The sequence below is a fragment of the Penicillium robsamsonii genome (assembly GCF_028829455.1).
Source record: "Penicillium robsamsonii strain IBT 29466 chromosome Unknown utg000007l_segment0_segment0, whole genome shotgun sequence".
NCBI classification, from domain to species: domain Eukaryota; kingdom Fungi; phylum Ascomycota; class Eurotiomycetes; order Eurotiales; family Aspergillaceae; genus Penicillium; species Penicillium robsamsonii.
Genome location: NW_026643225.1, coordinates 826267 through 845541, shown reverse-complemented (window position 1 = coordinate 845541; position 19275 = coordinate 826267). Strand labels below are relative to the sequence as shown.

The window sequence follows — 19275 nt, the reverse complement described above, 5'->3', positions numbered from 1 at the left end:
TGAGGCACACGGGAACAAGATATACAGTCTCGTAGCTAAGGTCCCATTAGAATACAAAATGAACAAAGACAAATTTCACTTATACAATGTATAGATTGTCAATAGTGACATCACCTGACTGTTTGCTGACTCATCCAGCTTTCCCCCGGGCGAAAGTGTCTATGTGTAATCAAACTCCTGAGGCATCACATCAGCTTAGACCTGATAACCCTCCCACACCTTTATTTTCCAATCGGAATCTAATCGCGTGCAGTCATCTGTGCTCTTGTCGTCTTTGTTCCCTCCTCCCACCTATTTAATACTGACCACGTGCACGATGACTATCCAAATCGAGCCCTCCGAGTTGGGCTTCAAGCGTGAGTGCCGAATCCCGAACCTGTCTCAGGCCAGCCTAGATCAACAGCTTATATCTTGACAATAGGTCCCTTCAATCATGAAGTATGCCAGGTTCTCCGCCTGAGCAACCCGAACGAGGAATCTGTGGTCTTCAAGGTATGTGTGACACTCCCCCCGGCCTTTGTCGCGGGATACAAACAGTACTAACATATGTCTTCGGCGCACTAGGTCAAAACCACCGCTCCCAAGCAGTATGTTCCGACGATGCTCTGCGCAATGTCTATACTCGAGATTTATTATCTGACCATATTCCCAGTTACTGTGTGCGACCCAACTCTGGCCACATCCAGCCGGGCAAGACTGTCGAAGTCCAAGGTTAGTTGATAAGCTGGTACGCCTGAATTACTCCTGGTTAACATGTCTCGAAAGTGTTGCTTCAGGCTATGAAGGAGGATCCTGCTGCAGATGCCAAGTGCAAGGATAAGTTCCTGGTCCAGGCCGTCCCTGTCTCCCGTGGCTTGGAGGATGCCAGCGTTGGCCAGATTGTATGTCCAGAATGGTGGATCGCGAACATTAAGACCAACAACTGATATATACATTTAGTTCGACCAAACTCCCAAGGCCGATGTGGTTGAGCGCAAGATCCGAGTTGTCTACCTAGCAACAGATGCCGCTCCAGCCAACGACTCGGTATGCCCCTCAGCATTCATCTCACTACACACATAGTCTAACTTTCATCAGGTGCATGATGAGGAACCTCCGGCGTACACTTCTCCTGCTGGCGCAAACTTCCAGACCCCGGCCCCCAAGAAGATCGAATCCGATGAACCATCCCCAATCCCTGCTCCCGATTTCTCCGAGAAGAAGTCCCTGTCTCCCCAGGGCGAGCCCGCATCTGTCATGTCAAACGCCAGGTCCGCCGTCGCCAATGCTCTTCCCTCAAGCGACGAACTCAAATCCCAGCTGTCCGAAGCCAACGCACAGATCCAGCGATTGAAGGACCGACTCGCAGACCAAGGACTGCGGCAGCGGAAGACCGGCGGAGAGGCTACCGGCACGGCTGTGCCTGCCACCATGCAGCAGTCACAAGCGCCAACGGCCGGTGGAGTTTCGATCCAGGGTGTAGCATGCCTCTGCCTGCTCAGCTTCCTGATCGCGTACTTCTTCTTCTAATCCGGTCTTCCGTTTGTCGCTTTCTCACGGTCTATCTGGCTTCATTGCGCCTACTCCCCGCGTGCTCAATGCTTCCGGTCTAACGTCGCTGACGCCTCTCCCAAATTCCCATCTACTTTTTGTCTCTTGAAGAGCATACCGTTTTCTATCTGTTCTTGCATCAGCCTTTTTCTGCGTCTGCTTTGAGATTTACCCCCCAGTATCAATACTCTACTTTCATGTCGCTCTGGACTTCCAAACTTCCCTTGAGGCCAGACATCCGTCTGTCTCATACTCTTCTTTGTTGTGCTTTGCTTTGTTTCTTTACTCTTCCTGTCTTGTCTAATATCATTTTATGATGAACGGACTCAGCCTCTCGATTCGTTTCTCTTTGTTTCATAAAACATTCTCAGGCTCGGATAATTCATGTGATTGCTACTAGAGCTAATTCCATGTCGTAGTAAGGAATTTCGTCTCCCTCCTTCGGTATGGGTGATTGCAGTCATTCGGTCCTGTCTTTGCACCTTGTACGGTTTTACGGACACAGGCACTGGAAATGACAGGCCATTTTCATTGTAAACAAATATATCTAACAAATACTAGTACCTAACTCCACCCAATAATGTATGTAATTGAACAGCTGGAGTTCAACACCAGACGTTATACTCAAAAGGCAGAACAAGATCTAACATTGGATCTCGCTCTCCTTCCACCCCTCACCCTCCTCGCCCGCCGGACCCGCCGACGCAGCCGAGATGCCCTCACCACCACGCCCATTCCAGCGCTTCCCACCACCAACAATTTGACCACCCTGTGCGCGCTTCACACGACACCACGGACCAACATTCTTATCCAAGATGAAAGTCCAAATAACCCAAACCCAGCTCCGATGGCAAGGCAGCGGCTCATAGAACTCGCTCGCAATCTCATGCAGCTTGTACAATTTGGTCCAGGGGATAGCAGGGAAATCGTGGTGCTCATTATGCAAGCCGACATTGTAAGTGAGGATATTGAGCGGACCATAGTACGAGTATGTCTCCGGGGGAGGTAGGGAGTCCATCGGGTGCGGGGCCTTGGACTTCTCGTTCTTCTTCAACTCAGTCAGGGACTCTGTGCCGCCACCCTCGACGTTAGAGAAGAAGTAGTGCTCTGCGATGAAGTGGCCCGCGCAGGGGTGTAGGGAACCGGCGAGGAATGAGCTCATTATGAAGTATAGCACTGGCTGGAGGCTGCCGCCGCATAGTTTGGTAAGGGCGTAGTCGAAGCTTACTTGGACGGCTATGTTCAGGAGGTGGACGTAGGTGAAGGGTGGGCTGTAGATGAACATTGGGCGCAGGGCGTAGAAGAGGATTTGGAAGGTGCAGAAGAAGGTTTTGCCCAGGACGGAGTCTAGCAAGAAGGCTTCCACTGCTGTGGGAAGATCGGTGTCGAGGCCTGTTACGCCAAGGGATTTATGGTGCGTCAGGTGGTAGGGCTGTTAGGGGTATTCTGTCAGTTCATGACTTCTCGTGGTGTCCGGCTTATTCCTGACATGTGCAAGTGTGTACGTACTCTGAAGGCTGCGCTGTATGGCACTCCGATAGGGAGGTTGGCAAAAATGGCGAGCAATCGGTTGGCGAACGCGGACCGGAACGCCAGGTTGTGAGAGATCTCATGGATGGAAAGGAACAGGTTCTGGTTGCAGGTCGCACCGATCACGTATGCTGTGGCCAGGAACCGCCAATCGAGCATTGAGGTGTTGCGGAGGAGGTAGGCACAGGTGAGTTGCAGGGACACGACGCCGAGGACGACCCATTTGGTAAGGGGCTCAGGGCCACATAGTTTGGTGACCTATAGATATATAATAACATGAATCAGCTTTGCAATTGCATTTGTTGAAGCTGTCTGCCGGCCCAGAAAGTGGCCAGGTGTATACAGGAACTCCGCCAAAGCTGCGCATGAAGTCTTCACGGAGTCACCATAACACCATGAGGGCTTGCAAAACAAAATCACATACCTCCGGATGGGCCTTGATAATTGCCTGTCGTCTTGAGCGATGTGGCTCTTCGGTGTATGTCCAGAAAAAGTGGTCATCGACCAAAGCTTCCGGTGCCTGGATTCTGGTGGACTCTGGTTGTGTTTTCTCAGATGCCTTGGCTGCCGACACCCGGAGGTGCGGCAAAGCTGTTTCAACCGTAGACATGATGTAAATTGGTATGTGTCGAAGTTTAAGCCATGAGATAGGAGCTGATTTAAAAAGTCGGGAGCCGGTCGTTCCACGTGGGGCGACACGGCATACTTGATGGGTTGAGGCTTGGCATCGACATTTGATATCAGCGTTTTGTTAACTCTCCAATACATTAAAATACATTACTAATGAGATCATCGAAGGTGCTTTTAGTATTTACGTATATCTATGAAATACATCAGTAGTCGTCACCACGGCTAATAACCTCCTTCACATTCGGGCGCAACACAATCGTCTAAAACAAAGTCAGTAAACGGTCCAAGTGGAGAAATCCCAAAATAGAAACATACATGCTCATATTGGGCAGTGTATGAGCCCTTGATATCGCAAAGAGGAGGGTAGTCCTGGACAATTCCAGAAGAAACCAAGTTGTTCAACTATATTCGTCAGCTTCAGTGTTTCGCTTATGAACTTCATAGTTAACTTACGCCCAAAAGGTACTTGTCCTGACCCAGACGGTCAAGGTAACGGCGACAGAAAGGAAGGGTGCCAAAGTTCTTGTTGATCACATTCAACAGGTTCTTGGCAGAAGAAAGACGCAGGGGAACGTTAGGAGCGTCGGAGGCGAGAGCGTAGTGCGATGTTTCCATCTGGTGCCACGTTAGCTTTGGTTTTCGGCCCAGTAACTATAGTATAAACTTACTTCCTCTCGCACATAACCTTTACCGGTACTACCGAAAGTCTCAATGGCGAAAACTTCACCCTCTTCCATCTTGGTCTGATCGGTGCTCTTGACGATAGGCACACTCTTACCACCGTGAATAACGTGCTGGTCAATGTTGTGACCGTTCAAGTTGCGGATACACTTGACGGGGTGCATCGTGCCATTGAGCTCAACTTCGTAACTCTCCATAGCTTCTTGAATGGCGGCACCGATATCACTCATACGGACGTCAATTCCCGCTTCCTAAAAACCCGTCAGCTCTGCTTGGAACGAAGAAGAATAGGGGTTCTTACCCGGATACCAGTGTTGGTGGCGTCCTTAACAGCAGCGAGAAGAGGATCGTACACTGGGTCAAAAGTCATGGTGAAAGCACTGTCCACGATGCGGCCGTTGAGCTGCGCACCGAAGTCAACCTTCATCACATCTCCCTGGTTCAGAACCATCTTGTTGCCCGCGTTCGGGGTATAATGCGCAGCGCAGTGGTTGATGCTCAGACCGCAAGGGAAGCCCATGCCACCCTTAAGGTTATCGCCCTCTTCCAGACCTGAGTGGCCGGTCAGGGCGCGCACTGAATCCTCGATACCCTCCGCGATCTCAGTCAAAGTCTGGCCAGGCTTGATGTTCTTCTGCGCATACTGGCGGACTTGACGGTGAACCTCGGCACCCTGGCGGTATTCCTCCAGGAAGTCATTGTTCATGCGATCGAGGTATCGTTTCTCTTCGTTGGTGGTACGGTAGGCATTGTCATTTAGGTATTCGACGATCTCGCCCTCGGGGTACTGGCCGTTGGGGAAAAGGGTGGACACGGGGACACGGGGCGGCTCGCTCTGAACCTTGGCGCCACCCTTCTTCTTGCTTCTCTTCTTGGGCTTCTTCTTCTTCTTCTTTTTGTCGGCTAGAGTTGACCCCGCTGTTAGTTCAACCCGGTTTCTGTGGGGGTGGGGTGGGGCGGTGTTCTGGAGGCGCGGCCACGGAAAGAAACTTCGATAAACTATAAAACTCACCTCCAGCAGCTCCAGCCTCCGCGGCACCCTCGCCGTCTGGGGCGTCGTCCGAGTCCTCCTCCGCCTCAGCGGGAACCTGGTCTGCCGTGGGTGCGGCTTGGACGTTCACTGCTATCTGATCAGTCACACATAAGTCAAACAGGAAGTTTGAGAATCTCACAGTCCAACTGATCTAACTTCTCTGTAGTCTGAGCTGCCATTTTGAAGGTGACAATTGACAAGTTATATGTTCAAAGGCAAAAGAGGGGAATGTCGGATCTCGGGGAAAGATTTTTGCTGATAAGATAAGAGATTTTCTTGGAGATTTCCTTGGCGGTAATGTTCCTGGACCTATTACGGAGTACATCGAATGGACTACGACAACTTGTCCTCGTGATGACGACCCTGAAATTTATACTCAACCTTGGAATGAGTCAATCTGTAGACATCGACTCAGAAATCTATCTCAGGCATCTACTATCGTCTATAGAAGACAGAAATTATCTAACATCTTTCACGTTGTCTACTATTGTCTACTAACAAGCCATGTCGCTACTTCAGCTTCCCGTTGAATTGCTACTAGAAGTATGACGGAATAGGCCCAAATTTAACGGTCACTGCGAACTGCTTTAGTATTGATACTAGTTACCTTGTTGTCGTCGGAAACACATTGTCTGTGGCAGTGCTAGAGGGTCATACCTCAGTTGTCAGTCTTTTAATTGAACGAGGATTTGTCAAGCGCTGCGTGGGCGAGGGAAGAGACTTGTGCGACCTATCATTATGCTTGGCCGTCAGGAAGAGGCATATTCCATCATCAAAATTCTGCTTGCAGCAGGTTGTGATCCCAATGTTTGGTGCCGTTCGAGGAAGGCCCCTTTACAGCATGTTGCTCAAGCTCCTGCGGCTATGGAAATTGTCCGCCTTTTTCCATTTTCACTTGCCTTGGAAAGCAGCAATGAGCCGTTCATCAATTACGCTTTCGAGCAGGGCATTGCTTTTGATACCGATGTCATTCTGAATGTGGTACATGAAATCGCTGGACAGGAGAAGCGAATGGCGTCTCGCGTCTCCGTGACTTATCCCGCACTCATTCAAGAGATAGATATAAATGGGAATTGGGATCTCAATGGCTGCCCCCTTTCACTGATTCTCGCGCTTGAACGAGACAATGTCATAAAATACCTCATTAACAAGGGCTTTGATGTTGTACCCGCGTCACATCATGGGAATGATTAACTTTTCGAGAAAGCACTCTATCTAGGCAGAGTGGAAATTCTCCAAATACTTTTTGAGACTTCTAGTCCATCAATTGAAGATATTGTTTTATTAAGGAGCCGTCTTCAGATTACTCCTTCGGCATGGAGCACAACTGCAACCGGGGTACATTGGACACTCCCGCGCATTTGCATGTGCTGCTCTGTTGGCTAATGTGCCTATCTTGGTCTCCTTATATTATTCTCATTTCCATATACCTTATTCCTGAGGCACCGGCGATCGTGAGCTTTCGGCCAGACATTAAGTCCCCTGATCTCATCAACAAACCCTCAGTCTAACCGGTAGTTGGCGTCCATCAAATATCTCAAAGATTCTATCTCGGTAAGAAGCAGGAAAGAAATTCGACTCAGTCCTGAGGAACCAAGTCCCCGTAACCACCCTCAGAGGCTTCAAGAGCCATGCCGCAGCACACGCTCGCGGTTCCCATCAACGATTCCACCAGCTACAATGGGAAGTATATCACCGAGTGGAAGCTCATGAAGAGCATATGCAACCTCTGGAACGAAAGAAACAATAATCTCGCAACATGTGGATCCTTGGATATTCCAAGCCGGTCAAGGAGAGTTCTCATTGGATCAAGGAGTTAATGCCCGAAACGGCATAACTAAACAGGGCTTCGATCTCTTATCTAATCTGATCATCAGTTGGAGCTGCAATGCTGCCAAGCTGGGGGGGGAGGGGATTTATATTAAATTTGTTATTTCATTTAAAGAGGCCATTAAAGTGATCCTTTGTTGTAGAATCTGCCAATAGCCAGTAGTAAATACGTGGTAAGCTCATGCAGTCGATCAGCTTCGAACCGCAGTGACGCCACTCCGATCTTCACCTCCGATCTCCCATCTCCCGCGTCTTTCTCTCGCTCTTCCACCCCTCCTCTCGCCTCCCAGCCAGGCTCTTATTTTCCTAGTTATTTTGATATAACGCCCTCCAAATACCCCATACCTCACAATGCCTCCACCTCAAGTAACAGCGATTTTCCTCTTCCCGCGTGCGACCCTCTCTCCCTCCCCTTCAACCTACCGGAGCATCTCAACACAACCCCTCCGACCACAATTACACCCACATCAGCGATCACAGCAGGTCTCAAAGCCACCTATATCCTTTTTCTCAACCAGTAACCCAGCCTGGGCCCGGGCCCGGGAACCAAACTTCTACGAAATCCTCGACGTCCCCATAACCGCTTCAGCAGCGGAGATCAAAAAGTACACCACCACCACACCCACACCCAACAACCTTCCATCTCCAATTCCACGCATATCGCTAATCCTTACCCAACCCCTAGACAATTCTATGCCCTCTCAATGCGCCACCACCCAGACCGCAACCGCTCAGACCCAGACGCAGGCCAACGCTTCGCCCGCATTTCCGCCGCCTACAACGTCCTCGGCAACGCCTCAAAACGCGCAACCTACGACCATGACCACGGCTTCCACACCCCTCAACACGCCTCCCAAGCCCACAGCCACCAACACCCGATGGGCAGCCACAGCAGCTACGCCGGCTCGCGGCCCGCCAGTGGATTGAGCAAGCGGCGCACTGCATTCCACGGTGCACCGCCGAGTTTTTACGAGCAGGGTGGATATGGTAAGACGGGGAGGCAGGCGCAGGGATGGGCGGCTGGTAGTGGTGGTGGTGGGACGGGGTTCGGGACTAGTGCTGGCGCTGGCGCTGGGACGAAACATGCTGATCCTGAGGATTGGGAGGGGTTTATTCGTCGGAATCCGTTGAATCATTTTAATGCGCAGAGTCATTTCAGGACGCAGGCGGCAGAGGATAGGAGGAGGAGGGAGAGGAGGAAGGGGGCTATGAAGATTGATGAGGACAAAGGTGCTCCTGATCCTAGGGTTGATCAGACAGTTTCAAGGTTCTTTCTTTGTTCCGGGTGTTTGATTGTTATGCTTGTTGTTGTGAACTTTTGGCGGTCGGTTAAGGCTGTTGATGGGGGGGATAAGAAGAGGAAACAGAGGGCAACTTCATCTTGACGGAGTTGTTTTTACTTTGTTGGAACATAGATCCTTGGATACCATAGTTTCTGGTATATACATACATAATTCAAGTTCAAGTACGCATGGCTACAAGCACCTCGTGGGTGCTTTATATCATATGAATCAATCGGATAGCTCAACAAAGGAAACAGTTGGATTTGATATACAGAATGGTGATCAAGCAGAAGATCTACGACAACACACATGGTTATTATCTGGAAGTAACCTCCGCCACTATGATCATCGTTCTGGCGAATCAGCAAGACGAATGAACTAGTAACTGAAGTTTACAAAAGTTTTCCCGAAAGATGTTGGGTCATCTGTCAGGTTCCTGGAAGGCTGAAGATCCAGACGCTTAAGCCTCAAAGGTGAAGCTGGCGCCGACCTTGTGGGCAGCCTGGTTCAGGTTCTGGGTATCGAAGGAGGCACCGAGGCCGAGGGTGACACCAGGGCGGAGCAGGACGTTGTAAGCCAAAGCGGCAATACCACGGTCGTTGATCTTAGCCTATATTGCGAGAAAATTGCGCGATTAGTCGTGATTCACAATGGCTATATAAGCGCTTCAAACGCGGAAAACAAACCTTGGCGAAGGAAGAGGGGTCCAGGCGGTACTTGCTGGCGACCTCGAGGCCGACGGCGTTGCCGGAGGTAGAGTCCCAAGAAGCCTTGGCACCGGCCTCAACCTGAGCGTTGACGCGGTGGTAGTAGCTGGCGGAGAAGAGGGACAGGTTGTTGCTGGCGGTGATGGCAGCGGAGTACTGGGCAACGCTGTAACCGACGGCAGCGGAGTACTTGGTGATGGCGGCCTTGTTGACGTCGTAACCACCCTCAGCACCGACGAGGAAGCCCTCGTGGCCGAGAACAGCGTCGAAGTTGGCGGTGGGGCCGTTGAGGAGATCGAAGAAGGCACGGGCGTTCAGGTTGGGCTGCTTGAAGTACAGGTTGAGCTTGGCACCCTTGGACTGCTTAGCGGGCTGGTACTGGGTCAGGATCTCAGCCTTGAGGCCCTTGGCGATGTTGTTGTCGAGCTCGAGCTTGGTGTCGAGAGCGTTGGCGGTGGTCCAAGCCTGGGTGAGGGTGAGGCCTGGTCGGAGTGAGCATATTAGCCTAATCCTGTGCACCATGGTATCCGAGAACATAAATAGGTTCACCCGGCGCGCTATTGGAATACCGCATCCGAACATCAATGGCATCAGACGGGGTTTGTGCGCGCCAGGATCTGGAGGTTTTTTGTGGAAGGGGCGTTTACCAGTGGGGGCATCAACGTATTTGGCCTCGAGCTATGGGCGCACCAGTTAGCAATTTGCGTAATGAATTTGGAGAGGGTATTTAACGAACCTGACCAGCAATGGGGCCCTCGTGAGCAGACTTTCCCTTAACGGTGAAGGTGACACCGTTGGGGGCCTTGGACTTAACCTCAAGGTTGGCTAAAAAGTATTTAATTAGTTATTGAGCCTCCAATGCGTGGCGCAATGCCATAGATAAACAAACCGGCGGCGGAGTGGTAGAAATCCTTGTTCAGGAGCTATTTGGATGTATTAGCCAAGGTTCTGAGTTTTGTTCCCAACAGTTGTGCGTACATCGTTGGTCGCCTTGGCGATATCGGAGAAAGCAGCGGGGGCAGACATATTGACGAGAGAGGTCTAATTAGAGATGGAGGAGACAAGAAGTTCTATGAAGAGATGAAGAAAGAGGAAAAGAAGAGTTGTGATGATGTTGGGGGAACCTAGGGGCTTAGCACGGGTTAGTGGGAGGTCGGTGATTGGCGGCTGCCCGGCTGCCGGGAAAGCCCGCCGGTAATGTTTGGGAAAAGTCACGTGGTTTAAGAACAAGAAAAATACATTGAGATCATAACATTTACCGACATATACCAGTATATACTCTAATCCCGTGCTATATCCCCCAAAGAAAATGCTAAATCAGAAAAGTACGGATCCTTTTGTTTATGCTCTCAGACTTTTACTCCGACTTGTCATACTTCTGGTTGTGGATGGCGATGGCTCTGCAATAATTGTTAGAGAAAATGAATCAAATAGGGAAGGGACAAAGAACAATAGCTTACCTTCCACTGGGGTCACTCTGCTTGGACCAGGTAGGGGTCCAGCGCTCGACAGTGCCGGCACAGTAGGGAGGGAAGTGCTCATCGAACATGGTACGGTACCAGTATCTATATCGTAAGTTAGTTTTCAATAGTATAAAATGAGAAAAGAGTGAAACATACGCTTCCTTGGTGTCGGGAACGTCAGTACCCCATTCGGGCTTAGGGTTCTTCATCATCTCGTCGGTGACCTGGCGTTCGGCCTCATCCTTAAGGCCGTCAATCCAGCTGTAGCCAACGCCGTCGCTGAACTGCTCCTTCTGGCGCCAGAGGATCTTGTCGGGCAAGTAGGCAGCGGTCTCGGGCTCATCGGTGGTGTCGAAGGCCTTGCGCAGCATGTGTTTCTCGATACGCTCCGAGGTGATCATCTTGTCCTTGGGGTCAACACCCATGCAGGTCTCGAGGAACTCCTTGTCGAGGAAAGGAACACGGGCCTCAAGACCCCACGCGGAGGTGGACTTGTTGGCACGGAGGCAATCAGCCAAGTGCAAGTTTTTGACACGACGGACGGTCTCCTTGTGGAGCTCCTCACGGTTGGGGGCAGCGTGGAAGTAGAGGTAGCCACCGAAGATCTCGTCGGAACCCTCACCACTCAGGACCATCTTGACGCCCATAGCCTTGATCTTGCGGGAGAGCAGGTACATGGGAGTAGAGGCACGGATGGTGGTTACATCGTAGGTCTCGAGGTGGTAGATCACGTCAGAGAGGGCATCGAGGCCGTCCTTAACAGTGAAGGTGAAGGGGTGGTGCTTGGTGCCGAGGAACTTGGCGACCTCAATGGCAGCCGCGGTATCGGGGGCACCGGGGAGACCGATGGAGAATGAGTGCAGCTGCTGGAAGGTGGTGACGGTCGACAGCTCGTTGTCGTCATCAATACCAACCAACTCACCGTCCACAGTCTCGGCCGGGGGCGCATTGCGGGCAGCTTCGGCCATGCGGAGGGTCTCACGCTGGGCGATAGACGCGACCAAGCTGGAGTCCAGACCACCAGACAGCAAAACACCGTATGGCACCTCAGCCATCAGACGCTTGCGGACAGCCTTCTCGAGGCTGTGACGGATCACCTTGTAGTCAACCGGGGTCGAGGGGACGTTGGTGGGGTCCCACCACTTGGGCTCGAAGTAGCGGGTCAAGCTGTCGGTCTTGGAATCATAGATGTGGCCGGGGGGGGAAGGCAATGATGTCGTCACAGACGGGGTGCAGGCACTTAAGCTCAGAGGCAAAGTAGACGGCGCCGGGAGTGGACGAGGAACGACCAAGGTAGAAGCTGGTGATACCAATGGGGTCACGGGCAGCAACAACACGGTCCTGCTTCTTATCCCAAAGAACCCAAGAGAACATGCCATCAAGGTGCTTGGGGGCATCAAGACCGTACTCCTCATACTAGTATATATCAGCATTTCAATTCCAACTGCGATTCCGTTATACTCGGCCTGACGTACCAAGGGGATGATAACTTCGCAATCAGAGTGCGTCTTGAAGTTGTACTTGTGGTGAAGGTTCTTGCGAATGAGACGGTGGTTGTAGATTTCACCGTTGACGGCGAGGGCGAGGCTGCTATCCTCGTTGACGAGGGGCTGGGCACCGGAGTCTAACAGGCTATTGTTAACAAATATATCTTCAAATTGTTGATCGTTCACAGGGGTCACGTACCAACACCGACAATGCTCAGACGCTCGTGCGCCAGGACTATGAATCATACGTTAGCATATCATGCCGACACCAAGTTATTGCGCATTAACTCACTAGTGCTCTCAGCGCAGAAGTTTCCACCTGTTGGAGAACATTTGTTAGCCCTATGATTCCCACATATACTGCGCAATGTTGTAACTGTGACTCACTCCAATCGGGACCGCGGTGGCGCACACTATGAAGACACGAGTTAGCGAGAATTCTGTAGAATGCGAATTGCAAAAGGTAACTGAAGAGGCAATGGAGATACTCACGCCTTGGCCATGCGCAAAGCCGTAGGCTTGAATTTTTGCACATCGGGGTGACTATACCCTGGTTAGTATTCCCCGAATTTGACATCCCAGACGCGGGGAGTTAGGGTAGGACATGACGCACTGGTGGCACGCGAAAATTCCACACATGATGGGCAATTGGGAACTGTGAGTAGAGGTGAAGATCAATTAGGGAGGAGAGAATCGGGAAAAAGGGTAGCAATTGACTAATCGTCCGGTTATATGGGGAACCTTAGAACGGCGATTTTTTTTCAAATTTGCCCCGGTGCCTTCCTGGCGGGGCGAGGGGCGATGTCGGCAAGTCTTTCTTTTGACTCACCGATAAGATAAGAACCCTGGATCATTGGTCCAGTCAGCTTCTACTTGTTAAAGATTTTTACTGTGGCTAAATATGTAGCTATATTAGCGGTTCTTATTTGTCGGGTCATATTCTTATTAGTCTGTCTCAGTCTGACAAGGGGGAACCTTGGAGAGTGATCGGATTGCTGGTCACGTGATTAGTATACCCCCACCATGGACTATAGCCCTAGCCAAGCCCCTCCTTGAACAAGTGTATGCCAATGATCTATTCAACTATCTCCTACTAACTACTTAGTGGGGGTACCATTTTTGGATTTACCCGGAATCAATGCACTTCTGTTGCCAACTCTGGGGAACACTTCTCTGTCTCCTCATTTGCTCCCAGTCTAGTTATTCCAGCCTTGCTAGCAATATCAAGTCTAATAACGCATCATCCATCATGATCGCTATATATATTTCCTTCTTCTTTCCAGTTATTGTCTGGGTATATCGAAGGCATCACAAGTGAAATATTTATTACCATATACGCCATGGAGAGAGGAGGATGGTGAAAAATATCAGCCCACTTACCACTGGAGATTCAAGGTATCAATCAATCTGCAACATAAGCTTTCTTTGGAATTGCTACTAGTTCCAGGGTCTTGTAATTCCAAATATTATTCTGAAATGTCATACGAGCCCTCAGGAAGAGTATCACACTGTGCTGCTTGCGAAAGAAAGATAGACCGGGAAAGGCTTCTTCCTCGTACTGTTGATCTACCATCAGCATAGAATGCATAAGATCTTTTGAATTATAAAGTTAGCTTAGAGAATTAGTTCTAGGGGAGAGTTCAGAGTCACTAAAGGCGAGATCGCAGCAGTCTCGATATTGAGGTTATGAAGATCTATACGAAACCCACAAGGATTGTATTGATAATATAGCGAAGTTTTGATTGCATGAGACTCCTAGGTTTCTTCGGGCTTCTCTTTTTGGTCCCCAAAGCAGAATAAGATGATATCTTTTGAGTTCTATACAATTCGATTCTGAAATGGTGGAAGAGTTGAAGGTTTGGTTCCGGCTTATCCGAGGTTGTTGTAATACGGTCTACGGTGGTGCCTTGATCTAGCTCTAGCTAAACACGACGAAGTATTAACTACAATTCCGGGATTACAAACGAAGAAAGGTTTGCCGATTTGGCTTCGGGTTCATCGAGTAGGTAGTTTTCAAGGTTGGTATCTTGTTAATTAAAAAGCAAGTTGAATACAGCTTCCCAAGAAAACCCACCAAGGACTCATTCCATCGGCGCGGGTAGGTATGGGTGATGTGTTGACTGCCCAGGTGATTTAACCTATGCACAGGAGCAAATAAGTATATCGAATTTCTTCTGCGAGAGTCATTCTGCACTCAATACATGGCAGGCCAAAGCATCCCGGCAGGGAGCATGTATGTGGTATCGTTGTTTTTGAATGACCCTAAGCCCAGAAAACGCCATCCATTGGGATATGTAGCAACGCCATGCTCGCGATAAAAAAGCACAAGTTGCTTCCTTCATTAAACAATAAATGCATAATCTTCCCACAATCTGCCCGGTATCCAATGCTGATAGAAAAAGTAAAAGTAAATGACCCATGCAGCGCCATCGCTGTTTACGCCTGGGTAATTAAAGCCAGATTGGGCTGGTGTCCTAATTAGGCTGGTTTTCCTTGACAGCAATGCGAACCTTGCGCTCGTAAGCAGGACGGTCCTTCTTGAAGAGGTTGTAGGCATCAGCCTGAGCAGGTGACTCGGGGTTCGGGTCATCCAAAAGATCCTGAATGCCAAGCAAGAGCTGCTTAATAGTGATGGCAGGTCGCCAACCCTCCTCCTCGTTCAGAATTGACAGGCAAACAGTTCCGGAAGGATAGACGTTGGGGTGGAACAGTGGTGGCGTGAATTTGCCTGAACAGTTATATTAGTATGAGATTCTCACAAGAAATTATGGTGCTAGCTCCCAGCAGAAGCTCTATTCCGACGAGCCGACTCAAGGGTATATTGCAAAGAAGATACCTACATTTGGGAGGCTTGGTGGGATATTCTAGAAGCGTGGAAGAATCTAGATTAGTATAAGGACCTTCAGTAGTCTTGAATGTATTGCGTCGCTCACCATCTGGGAAAATCAAGTCGATTTTGAAAAGACCGCCTTCCCATAGAGTGTTAGCCTTCCCTGGAATGGCACATTCCCAGTTCTTCAGGTCCAGGCCACCCTGCGGGGCACGTTTAGGCTTTGCGACAAAGCCAAATGGGTGGTCGCGACGCCATTGCTTTCTAGAGAATCCATGGAGGTCAGTGAAAAGCAAAAACGTGGCGCAAGTGATGCGCAAAATCGCGGAATGTGCGAGACACTGGATATGCTTACCGCTCTTCCTGGAGACGGTTCTGGCACAACGACATCTCGGATAGTGTTCAGCAGGTGGGTAGCTGAATGGGTTGACTCGTGGAGGGTGGAAAAAGATCAAGCACAAAGATGCAACTTCGCTGTAAGCAAGGTGTGGAGCACGATGAGTGATTAGGAATAGGTAAAGAGAGAGGGAGAAAGAGGTGATGAGCGGAAGATTTTAAAGGTGGCAATCGTCAAAGCCGGGGGAGGTGATAGCAATTGACCTCCCCACGCGAACAATGAGTTTGCTTATGTAATACCTACAGGGGACCGCCCAGGAACCTTCCCAGGAGCCTCACTTCTATTGTTAGGCTAAATAGCAATTACAACTGGTTCTGCGGGTGTTTTTGCTGCCTATGTGACTACTGCCTATGTGACTATGGATTCTGCTATTTCTGTCTGATCTCAGTCTAATATCCCTTCTTCTGCCTCGCCGAGGGCAGTACTAAGTATGTTGTATAGGGCTACCCACACCTCTTCGCCACTTTATTGTTATAAACTAACGTGGATATTACTCAAACTAGCACAATCAGCAGAGGCAGAATGGGAATGCCCACAGGAGCGGAAGTATTCACTATTTTTATTGAAAAACAATATATGACTAGCACGCCTTTCGATGCTAACTCGCCTCGCAAATATCCATTTGGACTGCGTCAAGGCAGCAGAGGGAGCGGAACATGCCAGGTCCAATAGAGAGAAAGATTAGACTGAGGATGCGGGAGAATATAGCAGTTTTCTGAAGAGCTCACTCAAAGTGGTAATAATCGGAATGCGGGCCTTGTTGAGCTCTGGTGTACCTAACTATATGGTGTCGCTTATTCATCGGTCATCCTTACAAACTCGTCTATAAAATCCCTCCATTGTGTGAGTTGAAGTGGCTGCCTTGCGGCCGGAGGGGCTCCGAAGTATTCCTCGCATTAAATCAGCCCAGGCATCGTCAATCTCAGGAGCTGGAAGTCCAAAATATTGAGGCGCAGATAGGTCAATGTCTCGGTAGATCTTGCCTCTCTCTCCTCGTCAAATGCAAGTGTCCCAAAGAACACACGTTCCTCGTAAGAGATATATGGATACGCATCATCAAGTTCAGTTCGGAAGGCTGATAGAGATGTTTCTAGGTATGCAGGGAAATTGCGTTGTTGAAATATGTAGGTAGCCCGTAATCAGGGCTAACAAGAAGGTGGAAGCTATCCACGGAGCGACGAGGCGAAGATGGGACGTCTGGCAAATTTCCGGCATAATTAACGTAGACGTGTCGGGGAGTTCTGACTCTATGTCTTCGCTGCTATGTCTTCGCTGTGAATCGGTCGATAGAGCTGCAGGTGTTCTTTGAAGGAATTACTAATTACTGCCATAGTGTGGCGCCTCCTCAAGAGCTGTCAAAAAGTATGTTGTGGTATTAGACTCTTAAGACACAAATACTTAAAAAGGAAAGTGGGAAAGGCTTACGCAAAAGGATAAAATCAAGTCATTCCTTCGAGTACGAAAGTCATAGGGGATAATCCCTTGCGTGAGCTGACTTTCTCTCGGCTTATCTCAGTCAGTGTGATGCATATTATCAAAGATACTTAGGGTAGCGAATCAACCAATGATCGACATATATAGTACTAACATGACGCATGATCTACATCCCCACCCTCTGACAGCTCTCAATTATAAGCATTCCTCGCGATCCTAATGGTTCTCGGTCGGCATCAGCCTTGGAGTGGGTCTATATACATAATTAACATCATTAGATCTGGATTATAACTCTGCTAGATCATCTCTAACCTTTAGCTCAATAAGACCTACGGAGTACAGACTATCAATTTCACAAAGTAAGTACAGGTTCATCTTTGCTATATTTAGTGACAAGTACTAACTAGAACCCCTTTTTTCCAGCTTGCCTTCGCCAAAATGAAGTTCTCGTCGGTGACCCTCGCGATTTCTGTCACCCTGACTATCGCTGCACCTACAATGAGCCCGCGTGATATGTCCAATAGAGGACACGTGGAAATGAAAACTGCTAAGCGTAGCACGACCATATTCATGGCAAATGACCACGAAGCCGACATCTAGAGGTGCGGTGAAGCTACCCAGTTTGAAGGGGAAAGACCAATTGTACTTCACATACTATTACCAAAGAGGAGGGAAGTGAATAAGCAGGATAACTATTATTTGGTGTAATTTGGCACAAACTGCAGACTGTATTTCAATATCGCCTGCAGGGCTGGGGATATGAGGCGGGTGCCTCAATTCAACTAGAAACCAGAAGTGAACCTCTGCTACCCATGGACGAATACAAATTCTTGTCGCCGAACAACGTGGTACCTAGGTCTTTACCCTGACTATCAGGTTAAGTGTACGCTGAAAATAGACCTCTATTAAATTCGTAGTGGTTAAGCATACTTTGGGGGAGCTACCTATGAATCTCGACTCCATATAGTGAGCTTGTTATGACTTAGTACGTCACATTTACGTTCTATTAATCAATTAAAACTACAATCAATTAAATTCATTCATGGATGGATATCCGGTTTATGATATCCATCTATTCGAGTATTCGTATAGAGCCGCAAGCTAAAGATTTCGGGTCAGTCCTACCTACTACTTACTACCGGACACAGATGAGACTAGGTGAGTCAATAACCAAAGACATTCCACTTATGACAATTACCTACAAGTTATGAACAAAGGTGTGCATATTTTCCCCAAGGTAACAAAGAATCAGGCACGATCTATACATAATGGCTTTGTCGGGGACAATAGGTACACATGTAACTATAAAGATTGAGGTGACGAAAAAGTGTTTCTTTCTTCGAACCTAAGGCCAAAGGACTCCTGGACAAAGGCTTTCCACAACAACACAGCTCTAGGCTAGTCTAAAGTGTATAAAAGGAAGCTATGCGAGTTTTAGCATATCCTCCCTCATACTCATCCCATCCATACTCATTAATCCTCAACCAAACTCCTACCAACAATATTTACAAACGATATTTCAAGGCTACATAGTATCATCTATCATCATGTGTCATTCAGTTACCTGGTACTTCGCCATGTGCCAGCACCAAGACCCGGATGCAACATCCCTGATTGCGTGCCACGAAGCCTTCAAAAAGGGCTACACTTGCACCGAAGAGCACCAAATCACAACCCCTTTCCCGCTTGAAGGGAGTTGTCTGCAATGCAGACTTGATCAGCTAATGCGACGCCAACATATCTCCCGCGGATTGCGGACACAGCGTCGCTGGTCTGCAATATGCGAGGCGTTCCAATATAGCGACGAAGATGGCCGGAGTATCAGTGACAGCGATGCTGAGGAACTTGACATGCAAACGCGGATCTCCCAGTCTCCCGGACTGTCTCGTAGAGCTGAGAACCGGGAGACTCGTGCGTCGTTCCACAGGGGTCCGTCGCGCATACCGACCCTAGTGCAACCATCCCCGCCTCACTTATCTCACGTAGCTGTGGCTGAGTATGCTGATGATTACACAGGTCATGAAGAGGAGTCTAGCCCCGAGCCTTTGCAGGGCCACCCCCAGCCCCAGACGAACCGAAGCTGGTGGTCTCGGATTCCAGTTCCTACTAGGTCGGTGCGCAACCAGTAGAATCGCACATATCTGGCGTTTATCACTGATGACAATATGTCGGACACAGACCCTTTGCTCCGCACTTCTAAGTCGAAGAAGTATCATCGTACTTGGCGTTCCTGGATTCCCCTTCATGTTAGCAGGGGCAATAGATTGATGGATTAAATTGGTAGGATGGAACTCTTCAGGCTTCATAGAGGATTAGACGATTTACTGTTTCGATGTTCCATAGTCTGCATTTTGTGTTATATAAAATGTGGTATTGGAGAACTATGCAATGAGAACTCACTAGAGCGACATCAAATGAACCGAACGTTATCATTAACATA

The 19275-nt window shown here is 49.2% G+C and overlaps 9 protein-coding genes across 9 annotated transcripts; 4 read left to right on the top strand and 5 right to left on the bottom strand.

Annotated features, from left to right (window-relative positions):
* Positions 1-316: 316 nt before the first annotated feature.
* N7447_010597 (uncharacterized protein) lies at positions 317-1509 on the top strand (the record flags this gene model as incomplete). The annotated part of the gene is made up of 7 exons (XM_057234859.1): positions 317-356; positions 422-492; positions 565-587; positions 653-711; positions 766-881; positions 940-1026; positions 1078-1509. The coding sequence occupies 7 exons, from the start codon at positions 317-319 to the stop codon at positions 1507-1509; spliced, it is 828 nt and encodes a 275-aa protein (XP_057081079.1).
* A 664-nt stretch (positions 1510-2173) lies between these two features.
* On the bottom strand, positions 2174-3670 carry N7447_010596 (sphingolipid delta(4)-desaturase family protein; the record flags this gene model as incomplete). The annotated part of the gene is made up of 3 exons (XM_057234858.1): positions 2174-2962; positions 3040-3318; positions 3485-3670. 3 exons carry the CDS (start codon positions 3668-3670, stop codon positions 2174-2176), a joined length of 1254 nt encoding a protein of 417 aa, XP_057081078.1.
* Positions 3671-3893: 223 nt separating this feature from the next.
* On the bottom strand, positions 3894-5583 carry N7447_010595 (methionine aminopeptidase 2; the record flags this gene model as incomplete). The annotated part of the gene is made up of 7 exons (XM_057234857.1): positions 3894-3950; positions 4006-4092; positions 4144-4305; positions 4359-4622; positions 4673-5274; positions 5384-5491; positions 5544-5583. The coding sequence occupies 7 exons, from the start codon at positions 5581-5583 to the stop codon at positions 3894-3896; spliced, it is 1320 nt and encodes a 439-aa protein (XP_057081077.1).
* A 559-nt stretch (positions 5584-6142) lies between these two features.
* On the top strand, positions 6143-6598 carry N7447_010594 (uncharacterized protein; the record flags this gene model as incomplete). Its single annotated transcript, XM_057234856.1, has 1 exon — positions 6143-6598. One exon carries the CDS (start codon positions 6143-6145, stop codon positions 6596-6598), a length of 456 nt encoding a protein of 151 aa, XP_057081076.1.
* A 987-nt stretch (positions 6599-7585) lies between these two features.
* Positions 7586-8619, top strand: N7447_010593 (uncharacterized protein; the record flags this gene model as incomplete). Its single annotated transcript, XM_057234855.1, has 2 exons — positions 7586-7839; positions 7920-8619. The coding sequence occupies 2 exons, from the start codon at positions 7586-7588 to the stop codon at positions 8617-8619; spliced, it is 954 nt and encodes a 317-aa protein (XP_057081075.1).
* A 358-nt stretch (positions 8620-8977) lies between these two features.
* On the bottom strand, positions 8978-10250 carry N7447_010592 (porin; the record flags this gene model as incomplete). Its single annotated transcript, XM_057234854.1, has 6 exons — positions 8978-9127; positions 9204-9706; positions 9872-9902; positions 9961-10049; positions 10114-10147; positions 10203-10250. 6 exons carry the CDS (start codon positions 10248-10250, stop codon positions 8978-8980), a joined length of 855 nt encoding a protein of 284 aa, XP_057081074.1.
* Positions 10251-10581: 331 nt separating this feature from the next.
* On the bottom strand, positions 10582-12813 carry N7447_010591 (asparagine synthetase B; the record flags this gene model as incomplete). Its single annotated transcript, XM_057234853.1, has 10 exons — positions 10582-10624; positions 10685-10789; positions 10844-11862; positions 11915-12103; positions 12163-12311; positions 12374-12409; positions 12467-12493; positions 12562-12587; positions 12667-12717; positions 12788-12813. 10 exons carry the CDS (start codon positions 12811-12813, stop codon positions 10582-10584), a joined length of 1671 nt encoding a protein of 556 aa, XP_057081073.1.
* A 1835-nt stretch (positions 12814-14648) lies between these two features.
* On the bottom strand, positions 14649-15394 carry N7447_010590 (E2 SUMO-conjugating protein UBC9; the record flags this gene model as incomplete). The annotated part of the gene is made up of 3 exons (XM_057234852.1): positions 14649-14902; positions 15015-15268; positions 15360-15394. The coding sequence occupies 3 exons, from the start codon at positions 15392-15394 to the stop codon at positions 14649-14651; spliced, it is 543 nt and encodes a 180-aa protein (XP_057081072.1).
* Positions 15395-18382: 2988 nt separating this feature from the next.
* On the top strand, positions 18383-18964 carry N7447_010589 (uncharacterized protein; the record flags this gene model as incomplete). The annotated part of the gene is made up of 1 exon (XM_057234851.1): positions 18383-18964. One exon carries the CDS (start codon positions 18383-18385, stop codon positions 18962-18964), a length of 582 nt encoding a protein of 193 aa, XP_057081071.1.
* Between the last annotated feature and the right edge of the window lie 311 nt (positions 18965-19275).